Source organism: Molothrus ater, chromosome 2, assembly GCF_012460135.2.
Source record: "Molothrus ater isolate BHLD 08-10-18 breed brown headed cowbird chromosome 2, BPBGC_Mater_1.1, whole genome shotgun sequence".
Lineage (NCBI taxonomy): Eukaryota > Metazoa > Chordata > Aves > Passeriformes > Icteridae > Molothrus > Molothrus ater.
Window position 1 is genome coordinate 52,547,003 of NC_050479.2, and position 23,477 is coordinate 52,570,479.

Consider the following 23,477-nt stretch of genomic DNA (forward strand, 5'->3'; position numbering starts at 1 on the left):
TTGATGACAGTGTATCTCCACAGGGAGAAACTAGTGAGAACTAAAGAGCTCTTTAATCTAGTTGAGAAATCTTAGTAAGAGCCAATTCAGTTTAGATTAATTGGAAATAAAGTACTTTTCCATCAACAAGATTGCTTAAACACTGGAACGAACTGGGATAACTGCAGAGAAAAACATTGAATTCTCCATCTCTAGGTATTTTCATCTCAGGATTGAATATGTTTGAATAAAATTGAGATAAAGCAGAAATTATTCTTAGTCACAGAGTAATTGCTAGACTGCATATGCAGAATATATTTGATATACAAAAAAAACCCCCAGATTAATGACCTAACTTGTTTTCCTGCCTTTAATTGTAAATATCTGTGTCATGCTAATCTGTTTTTTTTCGTTGTTAGTGCTCGATATTTCCTGCTAGAAAGGTGCAACAGAGGAGCAGGCTGCCATTTTGTTGTCATGAATAGTGAAAACTGAGTGAAGGGAAACTGTGGGACAAAGGCCAAGTTCTCTTTAACAGGTTGCTCAGCAGGGGGAACATTTTAGAAGTTTAGAATGTCATTAGAGAAAATTTGCTAAGCAAGGAATCCGCAGAGAAGATAGGAAATTCCTTAGCTCAGGAGGAAGCTAAAGCTTAGAGGCAGTGGATTTTTTTCAGGGCATCCCAGAATATTCTGAGTCAGAAGGGACCCACAAGAATCATTAAGTCCAACTCCCATCACTTCAAAGCACCATTCCCAGGAGTTACACCATGTCCCTGAGAGCACTGTCCAAAGGCTCTCTTGAACTCTGTCAGGCTGGTGCTGTGACCCCTTCCCTGGGGAGCTGTTCCAGGGCCCAGCCACCCTCTGGGGGGAAGAACCTTTTCCTGAAATCCAACCTGAACCTCCCCTGACACACCTTCAGACCATTCCCTGGGTCCTGTCCTTGGTCACCACAGAGAAGACTTCTTGCAGGAGATACATAGAATTTGTGGCAGCACAGAAATATGTTATAGTTCAGTAAACAGGAGTAATAGTTGGTTGCAGTGTGCCCACTAGGGGAAAGATGCAAGGAATTTAACCTCAGTGCTCCAGTGATTCTGGAGCCTATCCTAATATCTAACTATTCTTTTGAAACCTTCATTGTCAAGGGTCATGAGGGTATGACATGCACACATAACTCACATAGTCTTAAATAAACTTAAATAGACTAAATATCTTAGTTTGAAAAATAATTTAATATATGGAATAAAAAAAAACTGAACAGAAATATGTGAATTCGTGTAAATTCCCATAGGGATGTTGGCTATCCAGGGAATGAAGATTGATTTCTATAAGTAAAATGTCAGTATTTCTGATACTGGAGAAATGAGCTACTTACATGTTACACATTAGCAACTATCCAGGTTTAAATTCAGATGATTACTAGTTTACATAAGATGCAATACTTCTAACTGTTGCCATTGTATCCCAGTGATAATACAGAAGATTTTCCTTTCCATTTAAGAAAGAATACTGAGATTTGTTTGCAGTAAAATTTTTCTAGGGAGAATTTGTAAAAGACAATGCACCCAGGGGATTTGCTCTAAGAATACCTAAAACTTCCTTTTTTTCTTGCATACTTGGGAATTTATCTTTCCATCTGAAAATACAGACAGGTTAAATGTGTACAACATGCAGCATCATTTAAACAAAACTTCAATCCTTTTACAGAATTCAGATGGTAAAATTGGCTCATTATTAAACTAGTAGAAACAATGATGATTCTTATTTTGTGTGTTTTGCTTCTAATAATGTCCTTAGACTCTTGTATCTGGAGCTGAAAACACTGTAGAAAATGAGACAACATTAGACCACCAAAATTTCCTCATACTTCTAATATGTTTAAATAAGTGACATGGCAGTAAAAAATGCATACAACCCACATCTAATTTTCAGTTTTCTTTGCAAACATAATCGTCAGTAATGAATAGTCTTATCCCAATTAAAAAAAATATTAGTTCATCCATGAATTCATACTTACACCAGTGCACACTTATTGTTCACCTTTTAAAATTCAGAATATAAATGAAAAGCCAGAGTTAGCTTGCATGACTTGGTCATGTTAATCTTGGTTGTCTCGTCTAAGCTTGGCTTCCAGGCCTCTTCTGTCATCAGTGGAGAAACAGAAGGTTCTCCAAAGGATATTTAAATATCCTCTGTTTTCAATCTCGCAGTAATAGTAGCTACTTAAAGATCAAATATGAAACAATTCTTTCTAATGATTATATAAAATGTATTTTCCACATCCTCATTTATGGAGACGAGTGAGAACAACTTGTTCCTTCCTCATAGTTCATTCAACTCCTGCACCCAGATCAGGGATACGTAACCAGTCACCAGCCAGATGTAGCCTCATTGCTACAATATTCAAATTTCACTGTTTAGAAAATTTTGTAAATGTAGAAATGTCCTAAACATCAAAGACAAGCTCCTGAATTGTGCTGCAGAGACCAGATACTTAAGAAGTTGCCAAAGTATTTAAATTACTTTTGTTGCTTTCAGATTTCAGTGGAAAAGGTCATCCTTTCAAACCAAGACATTAAATTCTAGTGGTGTATACAGTTCCACATAAACAAGGATAGTTACTCCATTTTCATTAGTTGAATAAGCAGTGATTTCTTATTTGCTATAGTGATTTAATATTTATTCAGCACATTTATTTGTTTTGTTAGGGAGCAGGTTGTAATTTCATTCATCCATTCCTTTCATAATAGGAAAACTATCATGGATTGATTTAAGAAAAGTGAGAGATAAACGTTGTCATGTATAATACATTTTCTTCATTGATTAAGCTTAGAAAAAAAAAATACCTTTTCATTTCCATTTCATTTTCATTATATGTCCCTTATATATCTTAATGCAGCACAGTCTTGTTAATAAGAAACATAAAATAATTGCACAACTTTCAGATTTGTTTTAGTCTTGCCATTGTCTAACATTTGTATTTAGTTAGCCAATATCTTCTTTTTTTAGTATGACAAATATTATGTGCTTTCTAATTATGCAAACTTTATCTGACAGGTTTCTAGCTTGCTGAGATTAGAGGTGCCTAGGCTGAGAAACCTTTAAGAAGGAGACATACAGGTTTATTTAGCTACTGAATGCAAGATACAAAACACTGTTCACTAGTTCATATTAATGTAGATTTAATAGATAAATGTGAACAAGAACTTATTTCCTAGTGTTTCATAATTTTCTTTCTTATCTTTTAGATTGTGATCTGTTCTAGGTGGTGCTGCTTTAATGTGATGGCACTAGCAAAACATTTTATTTTTACTTTGCCCAGTGTTTAATTTTCATTTTTAAATTGACACCAAATGAAATTTTAATGTAATCAGATATGTGGAGTATTCTGTGCAAGATTAAAGGTGGTTCTTTGTAAGTAAAGGAATGCTGTTCATTTTTTTTTTTTTCATTTAACTATTTATGTTATGGAAACAATCTATGGTCTTGGAGGAATGCTTAAGCTTTTGTGTCCACTGGAATACTTTATCATCATTAGAGTTAATAATGAATAAGGACTCTTAAGTTCTACCACCTTATTCTGTGACTGCATCTTAATTAAATTATTAATTTCAAAAACTACTCTTTGGAAGATCACAAAATTTATTTTTATTAATATTTTTATTTTAGCTCAGCAATAAGTTAATTAGGCTTGTATATCTTGATAAATTAATTATGAAAATGTCTATGAAACTCATCTGTCTGAACTTCTCTCATCAGCACATTTCCATCAATGTCTGTCATGTTTTATTTTTTTACATCTGTGTTAGAATTCTATAGTCTTCCCTGCTAGCAATGAGTTGCCTAGACAAGGCTGCTCAAGAAATTATTCTGATGTGATTTATAAAATAGATCCTACTGAAAAGACATGATATTAAAAATAACAATATTTTTCACCTATTTTCATTATATTGTTTTGAGCTCCAGTCAATTCTGAGATGTTATTTTAAACTTCTTATGATTTAAATTGATCTTTCTAAATACAAAGTTTGACAGGCATACTGTACCCTTTGGCATAAATACTGCTGTTCTTGTGTACTGATGGTTGCAGAGAATTGCAGAGAATCTTTTCCATTTGTAAAACTAAGCTACATCTCGGCTTTTTATGTATCAGTTCCTATTGCAATTAAGGAGTTGAATTGTGATTTCTGTTTATGCTAGTTAAATTAAAAAAAATAAGTTATGTAAATTGGCAAAATGTATTTGTTTAAATCTGCAATTTCACAAAACCAAATTTTCCAGTGGCACTGGGAGTTCAGTACAGCCTAGTGCAAAGTCTTAAATAGGTCTAGATCTGTCAGATTTTTTTATTGTTGTAAGAGCAGTGTTTTGTGCTTAACAGTAATATAATTTTTAGAAGATGAAGTCCTGTGCACCACTAACATTAACTAAAGAAACATCCCTCCCTTCAAATCATTTCAGCAGGGTTATATCTGGCCAGTGTAGCTACTGTTTACAGTAGGGTTAAACAAAATACAGTAAAGCCTGAGGATGCTGCTATCACAGCCAGGCAGGAAAGGAAATTGCTTTTCTTCAAAATACAAAGGTTAATGAGAATTAATTGTTTCACTTGTGTTTCATTAAAGACTTTCCTAAAGGTAGTGTAGTCTAATTCCCTTCTTCTGTATTCTGCATTGAACTAGGTTTTTAGGACTATAGTTAAAGTTAAAAGCTGTTTCTCAGACATATATCCTTTTCATTTTGTTAAACTGCCAGTATGTGTCAAGAAGGTGATGATACCTCATCTCCCCACATATTTAATTTATACAGAAGGCCTCTTAGTTGGTATGTAGTAATATTATAGTTTGCTATGGATAAATTCAAGCTGAGTCAAAGCTGTTTTATTATATCTCAGATGCCTTATGTTGTTTATTGTTGGCTTTGCTGTTGTTTGCAGGGGTGGGGGAAGTTTGTTCTTTTTGTGCTTTCATCTAGGGTGCTTTGTATTTTCTGGCTCCTAAAGGTTAATCAGTGTTCTTGCTTCACATGTAAAACATACCAGAATATCTTGGATTTATCTTGGTCTATTCTTACATGAACAATTTTTCTCTAAGATTTTATTTTTAAAAAGTTATTATACAAGTCTTTGGCTTGCTGAATGGAGAGCAACACACAGTCCACAGACCATCTGAATGACATGCAGCTAAAGTCAACATTATCAATTTTTAACGTGTGGACTCTCTACTGAAATTATTAAAATATTCTCTGCTGATGAAGGTGTGTGCTGCATCTGTATGAAGACCAAGCATATACTCAGTTGCATTAGCCAGAGGATTGAAAGAAATTATTACTCCACTCTACTCATGATGCCAAAATGGAATGCATTTTCCAGCTGGTGGCATTTCAATTGACGAGCAAATTGAACCAGCTATGAAGCTGAAACAGGAAGCACACAATATATGAAGAGAAGCTGAGAGGGCATTCATGAAGAAAGCAAAGAGAGATGGTATTCTCAGCACCCTATCAGGGGCTTATGCTATAAAATCATTCTTTTCTTGAAGGTGCGCAATGAGGGGACATTGGGCACCAGTCCTAAGTTGCAGTTTCCAAGAGAAAAATGCATCTTCAAAGGGAGAGTACTACTCATTGTAGCCGTTTTCTCTGAGAGGCTGTGGAATCTCTGTGCTTGGAAATATTCCAAGCTAGATTCAACAAGGCTATGAGCATCCTGTTTCATCAGTCAACCTGATGCATTTAAGTCTGAATTTCCTACATTCCATTGCTGTGCAATTAGGGGAAAATGTAATTTTCACATAACACTCAGATGTACTTATTTGTGGCATTATGCAATTTTCAATTTTCAGTAGAAATTTCATGAGGTTAGAGCTATGATTCAGATCAGATTCAAAAGCCTGTGGTGGAGTGTCTTATATAAGTGTATGTTTATACATGCACATACCCATATGCACGTGCATTTGTATATGTATTTATTTATTTGGGGCATTGCTGACTAAGTTCCAATTATGAAAAACACCATTTAATCGATAATACCCATAATTATCGACATGCTACTCGTAATTGAAATCAAGATAATTTAAAAGAAATATGGTAATTCTTGTAGATTATTACTAAATAACAGCCTCTAGACAGGTGACGCTACAAACTAAGCACATTCTGTAGACATATCTGTAGCCAGAGAAATAAAAGCTATATCTGTGGCTCAAAAAGCAAAAACTATCAGCCTAGGAGTGTAACTGTAAATTTTATTGTATCCTATCATGAGCTTACTATGGAGTTAATAATTAGTGTTTCACACAGAAATTATGCTACGTATTTAGAAAATAACAGCTTGCACATGCAATCACTTCACATAGGAAAAATGGTCAAAACTGTGGAAATCACTAGCTGTAATGAAATATCTCCTTCTACTTGGAATTGGACTTGTGACAAGATTGTATCCAAACCCAAACAATTTTCCATCAGTTGTGCTTTTCATGAGATTGAACATACCGATTGTTTTGATTCTGAAGACATGAGCCATGTACTGACACACAGAGCAAGAACTAAAAGTATTGCTAAACTTTTCTGCTCCTCTTCTGAGGATCCATATTTTTGAGTCATCCAAACTTTTTCTTAAACCAGTTTAATTCAGCTGTAAAACCTATACAAAGTTCAGAGTATGATGGTTGTTAACAGCTTGGCATAGGTTTAGACAAAATCTGAGCTAGAGTTCTGAAATTCCTAGGGGAAAAATAAACTTATATTAATTAGGATTTGATAACAATTTAAAAAATATGTTCTCTTAAGAATTTATTCAGAAGTACACCTGATAGTTTAGCTGTTTGCAGTGAATCTAGAATGTATTGCTTTGGCTTCCTCATTAAAGTTATCACAATATACATATATGCATCCACAGAAAGGATTTTTCACTCTGGTTTTTAAACACTTGTGTTTTTTCATTGCAAATGTTATACATATCAGCATAGATTAATGAATTCTGTAGAATAAATTCTTGAATTAAAATCCACCTTTTTTTAACATTTTGGTAGCTAAATTGCATTTGAATAACATATGTTCTAAACATATGTTCTTAAGTCTTAACATTCTTAATCTGTTATATGCATCAGGACATGCTGAGATGTACTGCAACTGCCTTATGTATTGTATGCTTGGTAAAAACCTCTTCCTTTTAAGAAGTGAAATCCAAAATATATTTTGGAAATACACTACATAATTCAGTACCTCTTATTAAAGAGTTTTGTCAAGTATCTGCTGGAGAAAGAATGGAGATTTCATCTAATGTATTTCAGCCACAGGTTTAAAAGTAAAAAACAACAAAAAAAGGAATATTTGGCTTTTATGAGCATGTGCTTAAATTGAAGAGAACATCCCAAAGATCTTCTAAGCATCTCATACAGGAAATCACTGCAATCACAATTTTTCAACATCTGTGATACATGGAGAAGATAGAATATTCACCATTTAAACTCCATTTAAACTCCTTCTAATTATTTTCAAAGTTACATTTGGTCACTGGCCACAAATGTATCTCTTGCTCTAACCCCATGTAGCCCTTTTTATGTCCCATGAGCATTTAAACACTGTGTATCACCTAGATACATCAATTCTGTTCAAGAATTTATCAGCTATCAATAAGTTCATCTGAATAAATACAATTTTAAATATAATGGATAGCTTCTAAAGCAAAAGAGAATCAGAAGATCCACTACTAAAAAATTAACAAAACCTGATGTAATTTCAAATTCTTCATTTTAAAGAATGTTTCTATTTCTATTCTGCTGTGTTAGGTAGCATAATTTCAGATGTAAAAATCATGTAATAGTTTCTGTTTATTTCCAGAAAAAAATTATGTGTATATTTGTGTCAGGTCCTGCACTTGGGTCGCAACAATCTCAGTCAGCACTACCGTCTTGAGGAAGAGTGGCTGGAAAGCTGCTCAGCAGAAAAGAACCTGGACCTGCTGGTCAACAGCCAGCTGAACATGCTCAAGTGTCTGCCCAGGTGGCGGAGAACGCCAGTGGCATCCTGGCTTGTATCAGCAACAGTGTGGCCAGCAGGACCAGGGCAGTGATGGCCCCACTGTACTTGGTGAGGCCCCACTTTAAATGCCATGTTCACTTTTGGGCGCCTCACTACAAGAAGGACGCTGAGGACCTGAGGCATGTCCAGGGAAGGAGCTGGTAAAGGGTCTGGAGCACAAATCTTATGAGTAGTGTCTGAGAGATCCGGGGTTCCTGTAATAAAGGAGGCTTGGGGATACCTTAGAACACTCTACAGCTCACCTGAAGAGAGGTTGCTGTGAGGAGGGCATTAATCTCTTTCCAAAGTAACAAGAGGAAGTGGCCTCAAGTTGCATGAGGGGAGGTTTACATCAAATATTAGGAAAACATTCTTCACTGAAAGAGTGCTCAAACACGGAAATAAGCTACCCAAGTAAGTGATGGAATCATCAACCCCGGAAGTGTTCAAAAGGTGCAAGGATATGGCTCTTGGGGATTTGGTTAGTGATGAACACAGTGGTGCTGGGTTGGATTCAATAATTTTACAGAACTTTTTAAACCTTAGTTCTTTATTTCTATGAACTTGAACACAGGCTAATGAAAAAAACTCCTAAAATCAACAGCAAGCCACAGCTATAAAGCTCTGTCTCCTTCCCTTTACAAATAAAGAACTTACACTAAGAAATTAATGTGCATTACAGTTAGTTGACAGCATGAGATTATTTGATGTTAACTTACACTCCTGGAAGGAGTGAAACATAATGTCTGTTCCCTCCAAATTTGTAATTTTCAAAGCAGCAATAAAACAAGAATAACTGTCAGTATAATCAATATTATGTGCAGGGTGACAAATGTTTTACAATTTAATTTCAGTCTGAAATTTGTCTTTTGAGATTTACACAGTAGATTAATATATTTTCAGCATTCATTTAATAGTTTTTTAAAGTGTTTTATCAAACAACCTAATGTGACAAGTTTTCAGCAGCCTCATATCTTGACAGTCACTTAAATACAGTGCTTGTTTTACATTATGTACCATTATTTTGTTGGAAGGAGTGTGGAAATGCCATTGTTAATGGTCAGACATCTTTATGTGAATCAGTCGATTTTGTGAAATATTGTGGAGTATAAAAATTTCTATCATCTAAAAGAGGGCCTATCTTAATTGAATTTGTATCATGATACTGATTCTTGAGCATTTTCCATAAATTAATAGAAATGCTAACGTTTTCATGTGTCTCTGATATGATATTTTAAATATTTGATTTCAGTTAAAATGACTATCGTATAAGAAATACTAACATAAACTACCATTTGTAAATATTTCACTCCTCAAACTAAACTTTAACTGAAACATTCTCCAGATATCATTTACATGACACGACACAAAACACATAAGCTTTGAGATGCACAGTGAAGATAAAAGAAACAGTATTGTTGCAAACTTTTATGGTGTGGAGAGTCACAGAGAAAAGCATTTTTCCCGTATGATCTTGCAATTACCCATGAATGCATTTTGATTTTAATGGCTACCTGTTTTTAATTCAAGTCTGAAGAACAGGAATACAAAAAAAAAATCACTCCAGTGCTGACTGATGTTCCAATTACCTTTTGAAATACTGTCGTAATTACTGTATTTATTAATCTTTTATTAGAGTTGAGGCTTTTTTTATGGACATGATCTTGCATATGCCTTCAGCCCTTGCTTTTTGCTGTATTCCATCACATTTCAAGGCTAAGTAGGGTCAGAATAGGTCAATAGATGATTATGAGATTACAAGTATATTTTTAGGTGCTAGCACAAAGAATAGTGCTAATGATTAAATATCCTGTTTTCACTCCTGAATATTACAACAGTTACAGACTGTGAATGAATTGTAAAACCAAGGCCATAACCACTCAGCCCCTTTGAGTTATTAAAGACCCAAGAGATTATTTTGTGGCTTTTAAGTTTTGGTGCTAATGGGCTCATTAATCAGACTGAGAAATTCATAATAAGAACCAGTATGTATGAGTAGAAGACAGACAAGTTCAAATGGGGTATTAGACATACATTTTAATGTTCAGAATGATTGCTTCTGAAAGCTGCTGTGAAAATGGCAAATTATCCATCTCCGCATGTGTTTGAGTTGATGCCTTTATAGGAAGAAATCTTCAGTGAATCAGATATTATTAGGCTCAACAGAAGGGTAACTGGGTTGAAACAAAAACTGAAAGGGGTTTCAAGGCAGCTTCCTGCTTTGAGAAACCGTTTTAACACAAAGCTGAAAGGAATTGCTGACACTCTAGAGAGCTGTGCAGCCCTTCAGAAGGACCTGGACAGGCTGGAGAGAGGAACTGTCTGAAATTCATCAAGGGCAAAAACAGGGTCCTGCACCTGTATGGTAATAACTTTGTGCACCAGTACAGGCTGGGGACTGACCTGCTGGAAAGCAACTCTCAGGACATGAAGAGGACCTGGGGATCCTGATGGACAACAAGCTGTCCATGAGCTGGCAGTGAGTCTTGTGGCCAAGAAGGCTAACAGAATCCTGGGATGCATTAGGAAGAGCATTGCAAGCAGGTCAAGGGAAGTGATGCTTCTCCTCTACTCAGCCCTGGTGAAGCCGCACTGGAGTGCTGTTTCCAGTCTGGGCTTCTCATTACAAGAGAGACACGGAGCTCCAGGAACAAGTCCAGAGGGCAGAGGGCTCTGAAGATGATGAACATCTCTGTTATAAGGAAAGGTTAAGGAGTTGGGCCTGTTCAGCTTTGGGGAAGAGACAGCTGAAAGAGGACCTCATCAATGTATATAAATATGATAAGGGAGAGTCAGTGATATGGTGTCAAACAATACGACAAGAGGCAATGAACAGAAACTGATTAGCAAAAAGTTCCCCAAATATGAGAAAGAACTTCCTTACTGTGCAGGTGACCACACATTCGAGGAGGTTGTCCAGAGAGCTGTGGAGTCTCCCTCATTGGAGATATTTAAGAACCATATGGACAAAGTCCTGTGAAATGTACTCTAGGATAACCCTGCTTGACCAGAGAGGTTGGACTGGGTGACCCTTCCAACCTTCCCTTTTTTAAACTACATCCTATGTTATTACACTGGTTCTAACAGACATATTCCCATTCTATCCTCTGGAAATCTGTTCCAGAGCTGAATGCTTTAGCAGCAAGGAATACTTTTTTTTTCTAATTTCTGATTTTTCTGATTTTTCACAGTTTTCTTTTAATCAGATTTAATTTATGTGAGTTTCCTGTTAGAGTTGTTACCCTCCATTTTCCTTGTTTTCCTCTTCTTGTCTGTAATCAGTATAAACAAGACAGGGGCTCTATTAGGATATAAATATGTTCACCTTTTACATAAATCAACATTATCATAAATCAACATGTTATCAACATTATTCTCATACTGAGTGCAAAAAGCAGCACTGCATCAGCTAAGAAAATGAGCTCCATCACAGCCAAAAGCAGTACAGTAGGAAAGAACGAAATGTTGTGCTAGGAAAGTAAGAAACTGAGATTGTCATGGTGACTACTTTCCTGAAGTGTTATAATTTAAACCCAGAAAGTTGTCATTCTGTTATCTACATGAGAAGGGTTGCATTCCTGCTGTGGAAACAGCACAATTTAAACAGCTCATATTTTCTATACTTGGGAAGTGCTAGGGGTAAATCTTAGACAAGTAACAGCAAAACCAGACAATCACCAGAGTCAGTACCAGGATGTACCCAGACTATACAATACTGCACCATTGTCACAATTTGCACTGTGATTCTGTAATTTTGCTACTTGCAGCCTTTTAAATCCAAAGTGCCTCTGGATGATTCACAGTACTGATCCCTTCTGCTATTTACTTGAAATTGTGCTGTGAACCTTCCTGATGACAAATAAATCAATCTGGGCCAATTCAAGTTAGTGAACAGAATCATAGAATATGTTAAAATTGAAAGGGAGTCTCAGGGATCATTTAGTACAACTGCACAGGACAGTTCCCAAGAGTCACACCATGTATCTAAGAGCTTCTTGAACTCTGTCAGGTTTAGTGTTTTCACCATTACCCTGGGGAGCCTGTTCCACTGCCCAAACACCATCTAGGTGGAGAATCTTTTCCTACTCTCCAACCTAAACCTCCCCAATGCAATTTCTGGCTATTCCTTCAGGTCCTGTCACTGGCACCACATCAGTGCCAGCCCCTCCTCTTCCATTCATGGGGAAGTTGCAACTGCAATGATGTCTCCTCTCAGTCTCCTCCAGGCTGAACAGACCAAGTGACCTCAGCCAGTCCTCATACAGCCTTTCCCTCAATCACCATCCTTACTATCCTCCTCTGGATGCTCTCTAACAGCTTAATATCTTATATAGTGATGCCCAAAACTGTCCTCAGCACTTGAGGTGAGGCCACCCCAGTGCAGAGCAGAGTAGGACAATCCTCTCCCTTGCCTGCCGGGCCATGCTGTGCCAGATGCACCCCAGGGTTGGCCCTCCTGGCTGCCAGGGCACTGCTGACATTCAACTTGCCATTGACCAGGACCCCCAGGTCCTTTCCATGTCACTGCTCTCCAGCTTCTAATTCCCCTGTCTGTCTGTACATCCAGAGTTACCCCATCCCAGGAACAGGCACTTCCTCTTGTTGAACTTCATGCAATTGGTGATTGCCCAGTCCTCTGACATGTCAAGGTCTCTCTGCAGGGCTTCTCTGCCTTTGAGGGAGTCAACAGCTCCTCCCAGTTTTGTATCATCTGTGAACTTGCTTAATGTCCCTCCCAGTCCAGTGTCCAAGTAATTTTTGAAGAAGTGGAAGAGTATATGGCTTAAGATGGAGCCCTACTAGAAACAGGTCATCAGTCTGATGTCAAAGATAACATCTTTTCAAGGTAGCTCCCCTAGAACCTGTTCACCTGTTCCATAAAGTCCTCATCCAGGCATTTTAGGAACCTTCTTGCCTGGGTTATACCAGCTGTGTGATGCACCCAGTTAATTGTGGCAAGTTGAAGTCTAGGGTAGTTGACTTGGAAATGTCCCTTAAGTTCTCAAAGGATAATCCATCAGCATCATCATTCTGGCTAGGAGGTCTGCAATAGACTCCTATGGTGACATCTGAAGTATCTGTTTTCCCCTTGATTCTCCCCTAGAGGCTTTCAACTGTGCTGTTGCCAGCTGTGAGCTCCATACATTCTAACCCTTCTGTTACACACAGTGTCATCGCTCTGTCCCTTCTGCCCTGCCTTTCACTCCTGAAGAGCCTGGAACTGTCCAACAGGGCACTCCAGTCACAGCACTCATCCCAACAGGTTTCACTTGATGTCAAATCCCTGGGACTGGGCCAAAGGTGTCAGTAGACTCATCAGATGTCAATAGACAAAGTGTTGAGTAGATTATCCCATCACTGGGGGCTACAACCCCCAGATTTTTCTGCTTGCACCAAGCTCAGAGCAGTGCATTGACCTGATGGATCTGCCTCTTGCTATCAGTAATTTTTAGGTCCCAAAGCTGTGCTCCCTCATTCTACTAACTTTATTTTGGAAAGGTAAACAAGCAATATTAAAGACCCCCAAAAAATGGGAAAGAAGAAAAGAAAGAAAGAAAGAAAGAAAGAAAGAAAGAAAGAAAGAAAGAAAGAAAGAAAGAAAGAAAGAAAGAAAGAAAGAAAGAAAGAAAGAAAGAAAGAAAGAAAGAAAGAAAGAAAGAAAGAAAGAAAGAAAGAAAGAAAGAAAGAAAGAAAGAAAGAAAGAAAGAAAGAAAGAAAAGAAAGAAAGAAAGATGAAGTAATTAATAATGAATTGGTTTACAGGATGCTAGAGTTTTGGCTTTCCTAGATACCATAGTAAGAAGAAAATGTCATGCATACATGAAGACCTAATCTCAAGAAGTTCCAGGGTTTGTAGGATGAAGGACCTTCCAGGATAGTGTTGGAAGATTTTTTAAGTCAGGGGGAGCAAGATGTGTACATGTCCTCATCCATCTAGCAAATTGTGCTTGTTTTGTGTACAGGTTTAGGCTTCTTGAATCTTCTTGGAGATGAAAAAGAATATATGCAGGGTGTGAGACAATATCCTTCACCAATACAGGAAAAAATGTTAATCATTCTGACATAGCTTGAAAGTTTCAGACAGTTTATCGTAATAAACCAGCATATCAGCTAATGTCTATGAGCAACTGATTGTGAGCTATCCTTAGAGTGTGAAATCCTGGAATGCCATATCATATTCACAATGAATTCAACTATAATATGGCTAATTCTGCAGCCTCATACCCTAAACTCTACTATTATTTTTTTAATTAAATCAAAAGATGCAAGTAAAAAAGAAATTTTTTAGATCGTGAAAGTCTAACTTAGTTATCTAGAAGTCTCATATTAAGATTTCAGTATGCTGTATGAGATTGCACCCATAGTCACAGTCTCTTCTATCCTTAACTTGCTGTCTCCTCTCCCCAAATGCAGCACTTGGTTATCTCTCTTCCCACTGGCGAAGTTGAAGGAGGAGCTTACACAGATACATAGGATCTCTTTCCACTGTCCTTTGAACAAACCCAGCCTTAATACCCCTTTTGTAATGATGATACCAGGCTGGCATCTGGTGCTGGAAGAAGCATAGCTCTTTGGATTACATAGGTCAGATGGAGCTCACTCTCAGATGAAGTCTGAGATTTGGTTAGAAATTCAGGATCCCAGGTTCAGGTTTCCAGATGGAATCTGGGATTTGGCTGGAGAGCCAGACCATAAGCATATTAATAAGTACTGGTCCTTTGTCTAATGGGAGTTCATAATGGACTGAAAAGTCCATTCTCCTTAAGGAAGAAGTTACACAGTATTGTAAAGGAAGTGTAGTCTTATATGAAACACACCTGATACAGAAAATGCGGCATAAGAACAAGAGGTGTGAATTCAGTGTAGCACAGCAGCAATAATTCCAGACTGAAATAATTTGGGAATTGACTGAAATCAAAATTTTCTTTCATGTCTTATCACTTCAGAAAGTATACTGCCAGTATGGTTTAATATGAAAATCAGATGCACTATTTATTAATTTATTTAAATATTCTCATGAAAACTTAAGTTCTAAACTAAAAGTAGTATGAGCTTAAAATATTATAGACATTACGTATGTAATAAATGAAAGCCCAGTATATGGATATCTACTTTTTGGCATGAGTTTATGTGATTTTAATTTTTTAATTGTTAAGGTCACAGCATCCATATCACAAAAATATAAAACATTTTAAATAAGACCCCTACATCCAAAACCAAAACACCAGCTAAGCGTTTTACGTCCTTGGTAACTCTGATGTAGCAGATTCTGAATAGCACTCTCAGAATATGACATTCTTTGTCAACAAATGAAATTATTTAATATTTTTCAGGTTCTTAATTATAACTGATACATGCTGATTAGTGAAATCAATGACATAACCATCAATGAAAACTAGCTTTTGCAAGATAATTTGATTCCATGTGGAATAATAATCATTACAAGTTAAGATTAAAAAAAATCTAATTTAATTGTGTTGGTGTCATCATTATAAATATATATGGCATTAAATTCCATTTGGTAATAGTTTAATTTTATTAGCGCCTTAATGTTCCTATGATGCACAATCTACTAGATACTTGCACGATTGCCTATCTACCATTAAACATAGATATGTTTTTTTTTACATGGCTCTGCTGTTCTAGTATTTTATGCTTATTTAAGGCTAACCTTGTGTACTGCTAAAAAGGTTTAAAAGTGAAGCAGCTCTACCATTGAAATGCTATAACCCCACAGCAATTGGTACTGCATGGTCATTTTTAGAAAGTGGAAGAGCAATCAAGTGACAGAGCTTTGTCCAGGTGGGTTTAGAGACTGTCATACTATCTACTCTAAGTTACATTTTCTGAATTAAAAACAGAAATCTACCACTCCACTTAATTAAAACATGGAACGGCTACGTGAATGATGCATGCAGAGCAGATCCAGTGCATTTTATAAGACTTATGAGATGGTGAATACTGATCCACAAAGCCTCTTAAAGTATTAGAGTCAAAAATTACAGGTCCCGGAGACTCATCCAACTCTGTCACATAATCTTTGGCATGCTTAAAGGTTCAGTACCCTGGTTCCCATAATAAAGGTTTATCTTCCTATGAGGCCCTAGTCATTCCTGAAAGCACTTCACTAGAGCAGGATGAGAGGAAATGGCCTCCACTTGTTCCAAGGGAAAATGCCATTGGATATTAGGAAAAATTTCTTCACTGAAAGGGAAGTGGAATCATAGTGTGGAATCACCATCCCTGGAAGTATTCAAAAAACATCTAGATTTGGTACCTGGGACATGGTTTAGTGGTGAAGATGCCAGTGTTAGATTAATGATTGACCTGGATGATCTTAAGTCTTTTCCAGCTGTAATGAATCTGTGATTGCATAACTGTGTACCTCAATTCCTACCTTGCATCTTAATCTCAGGAGAATTTAAAATTTATTTAATGTATCCTGAAAAGATATCACATATATCTGTTGAATCCTGTTCCCTAAAGTGCAAACAAGAAGACTAGTCATATTTAAAAAAAAAAAAGGTGGATATTTTTCCACAATTAGCATATGAGAAATTATTGTGATAGAACAGCTAGCCATTGAAATATGCTTTGCTGCTCCAGATGAAATGAACCTAAAGGAGTTAAAACATTATCTAGGAAGATTTAAAATTCATTAGTCAGTTCAGGAAATGCTAATCAGTTGAAGGAGAGAGTTTTTACCTCAGAAGATCAAAAACCTGGATTCTATATATAAATCAGAATTATATATATTACATTTATATTATAAATAAGAATACATATGGTATATTTATAATATATATGGCATATTATAGGTATAAAACATAATCTATATTTGTTATTTTCTGAAATACTCATGCCCACATAACATGAAATTTATGTAAGTTCAGATGTTTAGAGAAAGAGATTTGAGTTTATATGTTTTGTCTGAAAACTTTGTTTGATTCTGCAATCAGTACAGAGGCTGGAATAAGTTCTCTTTAAGCATGTATGCAGATAAAATACAATTTAAGATGACCAAAAGAAACCTTAATCAAATCTAAAATTGTTGTTCTGAAGTTAAAACTCCTGCTTGGAATGTTACTCTTAATAAATTAACTTCTGTGGGATCGTGGAATGTTTCCATCATCACAGTGCTACTTTATAATATTAGGTCTTTGGATTAATATGCTATTGCAAAGTTTGATGTTGATTCCTATTAAGAGGTAGAGTTATTTCTTTTTTTTTATAATGGGATTTAATGTCAGTTGAACCAGGCTTAATTAAACTTTGTCTTATAAATCATTTTATTGAGAAGTGCAATGAAATCTTGTGAGTTTTATGACTTTTTAATTAAAATTAATTAAGCCAGCTTGTGGTTAAGTGCCTCCCTGCAAACTAGTTCCCTTACATTTCCAAGCAATTCTAAAATGTTCGAGACACACAATTTAAACTTTATCAGGAGGTAATGGTTTAAAAATTCATTCCAGAAAACTCTACATTTTTAGGGACCTATTGACATTTAATGTAGTAATTTTAAAAATAATTGAGTCATGTTTTGATCCAATTATCAATTATGTTAAGGTAGCATACCACCATGGTCAATATAGGTCATGACCACATATACATCTTTCATTTTCTGTTGTGTCAGCATCCTATAAATTTTGAGTTAAAAAGCAACACATTGAGTTAAGTTGTACATATCAAACCATTCACAGTTATAATAATAAACATAATTTTCAACTTTGTCAAATTTATTCTCTCTGCGCTTATGTATTTTATCTGTAATTACATTACAAATTTCAAGAAACTTCTATCTCATGATTTTGTCATGTCTATGTCTGCAATATTCATTTCTGCTGCCATATATAAAATAATATGCAGTTAATTATTAATAAATATGTTTAAAGAGTACATTTCTAAAAGTATGAATTTGGAGAATTAAAATAAAAGTTTCCTTCTATTGAATAAATCAGGGAAGGACAGCATGTGACATACTAGAGTCGGAGTATGCTTCTATTGTTGTAAGTCTTGCACATAATTTTCTTGTATTTGTTATAATGCCTTCTATTTCAGTTTTGATGACCGGTCAGTCTTTCCCCTGGTTGAGACACAATCAAGCAATTATAGGCAACATTGGTTGGATTTTGATATGCTAAAAGCTGAATTTAAAGGGTATAACAGTGGAATAATCCATTTCCCTCAGTTTTGATGTTCTTACATTTAAGTCCTCCTTGACTGATGTTTTGTCATTCTTTCCCACTTCTCATCTTAAAAATTCTATCCAAAGCATCATAACAAAATTCATTATTATTTTTCATAAATTAGATGTTACAACTTACCATTCCCAATACTGCTTTTTACATTTTCAGTTTACATAAAGACTTAGTTTTTCTTTTTTTTTTTGTGCCTCCAGTCTTCAATTACTTCACTTTTTTTCTGTCTCTAAATTGAGAATATGAAAACACACTTACAATTTCTACATGGAGATAAAGCACCCTAAAAGAAATATTTGGACAAAAAATATCTGTAGAATTGTGATTCTACTGTGTCCTGTTGATGTAGAGTAGGTAGTTCAAGGTAGGTTTAATTCACTCCTTAGGATTCAGACAACTAAATGCAACATTTTTGGGGGTTTGTTTGTTGTTTTTTGTTTGTTTTTAGGGTTTTTTTATGTAGTTTACAGGGATTTTTTAAAAGGCTTTTAGTTATTCCTATTTTTATTTGTCCTGGTTCTGTCCAATTTTTTTTGAGGTAGCCAGGAGTGAGGCATAACTAGGACACAGAGGCTAGTCTGTAAAACCTGATGTCATTGATGGAAGTGGGGAGAAAGGTCTCTTCCAAGGGGAAAGGGTTCTTTCTGGTTGAGTAAATGGGACAGAGGGATCCATCTGGTGTTGTCTGTTGGGGATGGGGGAGTGGGTGTGAGGGCTGTGCTTCTGTGGGAACCGTTTCCTTTCTTGTCTCTGTCATTAGTATAGTTGCTGTTTCTCCTTGTTTCCTTACCTCATTGCTGTTTCCTGTAAATTGTTCCTATCTCAACCAGTGAGCTTTAACTTTTGTGCCTCCAATTTTCCTCTCCAGCCCACTGCAATGTGGAAGGGTGAGGGGAAAAGCAGGAGAGCAAGAGAGTGTCGGTGGTTTGGAGACTCTCAGTGGGGGCACTGAACTGGGGAGTACAGTTCCTAAACCACAATAGTACAATAGTTTTCAATACTGTGAGATCTTAATTGCTGTAAACTATTTGCATGATAACTAGATATTAAAAATCTGTTCTGAACAATGTCAAAAAATAACCTTTAATTCATTATGTTGATGGTCCCCTCCCTCAGCCTTGTCATATGTGTAGACAGAAGTCTAGATATTCATAATACAACTATATGACTGACAAGTTATTTAAGAAATAGTGAAAGAAGTACAGTGAAAATATCCAGGAAAATGTAGTATGAGTATGTAAAGACTTACAATATAAACTCAATTACAACTGAGTTTATAAAAAATTCAAACAATAGCCTTTACTAATTCTGACAATTTTTAATTATGATATTATCATATAATCATATTGTTTTTGAAATATATTTATATAAGAATTGCAACTATAGCTGTTGAACTCTAATAATTTATGTTTTGTTTTTCTCATATGAGCTGCAAGGATATGGCAAAGCATAGCCATATCTGGGTATGGCAGATATTGACTAATCCTATGGTTTATTAGCTTTAACATGGTTTTTAATTTTCTTGCAGTATTACTGAATCTGAATTACTTTTCTTTTCTCAGGAGAATATAATGGAAGTAATAAGAAATCAAGAATTTTTACTTCTACCTGCTGAAGAACTCCATAAACTTCTTGCCAGTGATGATGTGAATGTTCCTGATGAAGAGACCATTTTCCATGCCTTAATGATGTGGGTGAAATATGATATGCAGAGGCGATGCAATGACCTAAGTATGCTGCTTGCTTATATCAGATTACCACTCCTTCCACCTCAGGTATTTTTAAAATTATGTAACCATGATCATAATAACAACAAGAACGTTATTGTGTCCTTGTGAAAACTCAGTTTATAATCTGCAACTTCTGAATACTCTATGTGTTTAAAACCAAACCTGTTCAGAATCAGAAAAAATTAGTGGTAACCTTTTACACAGGGTGATCTCAATAAACTTGAGGATTGGACCAATACATTCACAAGAAGGGCAGAGTTGTGAAACTGAAGAGGAGTAACTGCAGATTTTTTAACATGCTAAGAAAAAACAGGTAGAATAATAAATATTTTCTGAAAAACCAACAAAACAGAGCAAAAAAACCAACAATAAAAAACCCCAAATACATGGGATTTATACAGATAGCAGGCTGAGGATGAGTCAACAGTATGAATTAAGAAAACTCTATAATGTTTTACAACACAAAAAATTCTGTCACCAGGCAATATGAAGTTATTATTCCCATAAAGTTATTATTCTCATAATACCTGGTGCTGCTAAGGCTGCACCTACACAATTGTTTCCAATTTTGTACCCCATGATTTGAAAGGCATAGGAACAAATTGGAGAAGATTCAGGGGTGGACTACCAAGATGGTATGTCTAGAAAGAAGAAGAAGAAGTTTGCTTGTTCAAACTAGTTAAAAGGAGGCTAAGCAATGACCTAATAGCAGCTTAAGACCTTAAGGTACAATCACAGAACCACATTCCTAAGCACATCACTAAATGTGAGACAAACTAACTTGTAGCATGGACAGTTCAGGTTGGACATTGGCTTGGGGAGGAATCACTTGGAATGCAGTGAACAAATGCAGCAGTTTTTTCAAAGGCCAAGTGACCTTCTTCATTGAAGGTTTTCCTGAATTAGCTAGACCAGATCACTAAATCCAGTGTTGGCAGAAGCCCTGATTTGAGTGAGTGAGCAGCCTAGTTACCTAGTTGACCACTGGCGGTCATTTGGATCTCCATGCTTCAGCAGCTCCTTTTTTTTTTTTTTTCTTTTCCCAGAGAACTAAGTAGCAATTCTTTTCCATAATTCCATACACTCAGTTCTCCTTTCAGTTAGTGTACTAGGCCTGGCTGGAGTGGAGTTAACTTTCTTCATGACAGCTGATAATAGCTGTCAATAGCCTTTACTAATTCTGACATGTGTGCTGCACTTTGCTGTCAAAGTACTTGACTTTATTTATCAATAATGTACTTATTGATAAAACAGAAGGTGAGAGTAACCCATCCTGTTAATAGATCCCTTGGGGAGTGAAACAACTCTGAATGACTGTTGTTTTTAAAAGCACACATGTAGGCTGTATTGTAGAACAATTTGATTGCACAGAAAAACAGTTATATAACTAGTTACAATATAAAAACATAAAAATATCACTTAAGAAAATGTTTAAGAAAGAGAAGGAAGGCATCAGATTGGAAAGACCTTACCACCCACAGGCCTCAAGACAAGACTTGTTTGGGGCAATTTTGATGTCTGTTGAAGTGATGGTCACCATCTTGGTCAAAGTGACAGCTTCAGACCAGTTGATGGAGGAAATCCCAGGAAAGCTATTTGGTTTATATTCAGTTCAGGTAGGAAAGCCCAGGTACCTCGCTTGGAGTGGGGAATTTCAACTGGATGAGGTAATGTGGATCATGGGACACTTCTGGAGTTTTTGACACCTTCTAAGATACAGATGCCTATTACATCAATGAATTTGAGTCCCTTAAGACCCATTATGGCCCATCAGCAGAGATTGATACCTTCAGGCTACGTGTGAATGCCCCAGTACTTCCCCAAAGGGGAGTTATCACAGCTGAGTCACTTGAGTAAGGACAAAGAGACGGCAGTGTGCCTTGCAGGATTTGCCTCTGTCCTTATCTGGTTCAACACCAGCTGTAGCCTGAGGTGTCAGCTGTGCTCTCCCACTGAACCTGGGAGGTTACTTTGCACATCAGCAGTTTGTCCCTGATTGTTTGAGCCATCAGCATTCCAATCTCTCTTCCAGTGTCACTTCTGGGGTGCCCCCTTTATCTCATCTCAAGTTCCCCTGACAGTCCAAATTCCAGTTAGTAAGCATATTTAGGGAGATGTGGGTTTTGATGGTCACAGATGAACAGCTGGATCTTTGCAGTTTTCTACAGTGGGCAAAAGTCCTCCAATGATTTTAGCAATGGTTAAGCCATCAACCATTTCAGTCTCTTACACAGTGCTGGTAACACATTTTGGCTATTGCTGAGCTGCCTTTATATAGCAAGGAGGTAGGTGTCTAGGGAGCTGGGTACATGAAAAGAAAAAGGTTTAAAAACTCTTTATGAAGAAATTTAGAAATAAATGTTTTACAGTGAAATACTGGCAATTCTCTTGAACTTTCTGTTCAATTTAATCTAGAAATTGAGTTTTATACACTGGTGCTGCTCTGTAATTAGAATTAAGACATTACAGAATTTCAACAAAAAATTATTGAGAACTGAAAGTGAAATTTTACTTTTTTTATTACCAAAAGGGTTTTTTTTTGGGTTTTTTTTTTTTTTTTTTCTGCTGTGGTTTATACTTAAATATGTATCAGATAAAACCCTGTCATTTTCATTGCACTGAAAATTAGCCGAAGATTTCTCTGGAAAGAAGCCAGATCAAAATTAGCAGTTCATCATTGGCCCTTTGGAAAAAAAAAACCAAAAACAACTATTTTCATTCCTTACTTTTAAATTCACTTTATAAAGAGGAAGTCAAAGACTACAGAAGTTATTGACAGACTGGAAAGATTGTACTGAGATCCACTTAAAATGAAGGTTTAAGTTTATAGTCTGAGTTTCCATGATACTTCATTTCACTCTCAAGGTACAGTAATTATATTGGCAATGTAGTCAGACTTAAGCAGTACAATATTAAACATTGTAATTCATAATCCAGTAGATAAATTTAGGAGAAGGCAAGCCAGTGTTAAGTTGTTAAAAAGAAACTATCATGAAGCTGAAAATTAAATAATAGAATCTGCAATGTTGCCATAGCAACTTTTTTGTTTCTTTGATTTTCTTGGAACCATCTTCTAAACTAAAATGATTCTTATCTCTTCATTCAAGTCAAGAAAGAAAGACTGGTGGCTTGGCCAACATAAGAACTTATTTCATGTTATAATAGGTAATAATATATGTAATAAGCAGTATTATATAATAGATAATACAATAAAACACTTTTCAAAAGGTGTTCCATATATTTAATGTTCATCTGTACAGAAAACATAATTTATGCTCAGTTTTTATTCTTAAGGGATTTTGGGAGAGTAAAAATGTGGTGGCATCCTTATACCTTGTTAATGCTGAAGTATTTTAAATCATTTATTTGAATTGTTAATTCAAGCTTATCAAATATTTTTCCTGTGACTTTTGATAGCATTTTTTACAGAGAGTAACTTAACAAGCAAATTAAGAAACAAGCAAAAACTGTATTTAAGAGGACCTTTTTTCAGGTCATCAAAAAAGTATAAGAAACTACTTTTGTGCCTGAATGGTGCCACTGTT

At 35.9% G+C, this 23,477-nt stretch overlaps 1 protein-coding gene across 2 annotated transcripts in view; it reads left to right on the plus strand.

The window, feature by feature from the left end:
• The window catches only part of KLHL1 (kelch like family member 1), a 218,527-nt gene that overhangs the window by 96,965 nt on the left and 98,085 nt on the right, over nt 1-23,477 (plus strand). For both annotated transcript variants that reach the window (XM_054518600.1, XM_036387829.2), the window contains exon 5: nt 19,765-19,977. In XM_054518600.1, the coding sequence (XP_054374575.1) occupies nt 19,765-19,977 (213 nt within the window). The remainder of the gene's footprint in view (nt 1-19,764; nt 19,978-23,477) is intronic.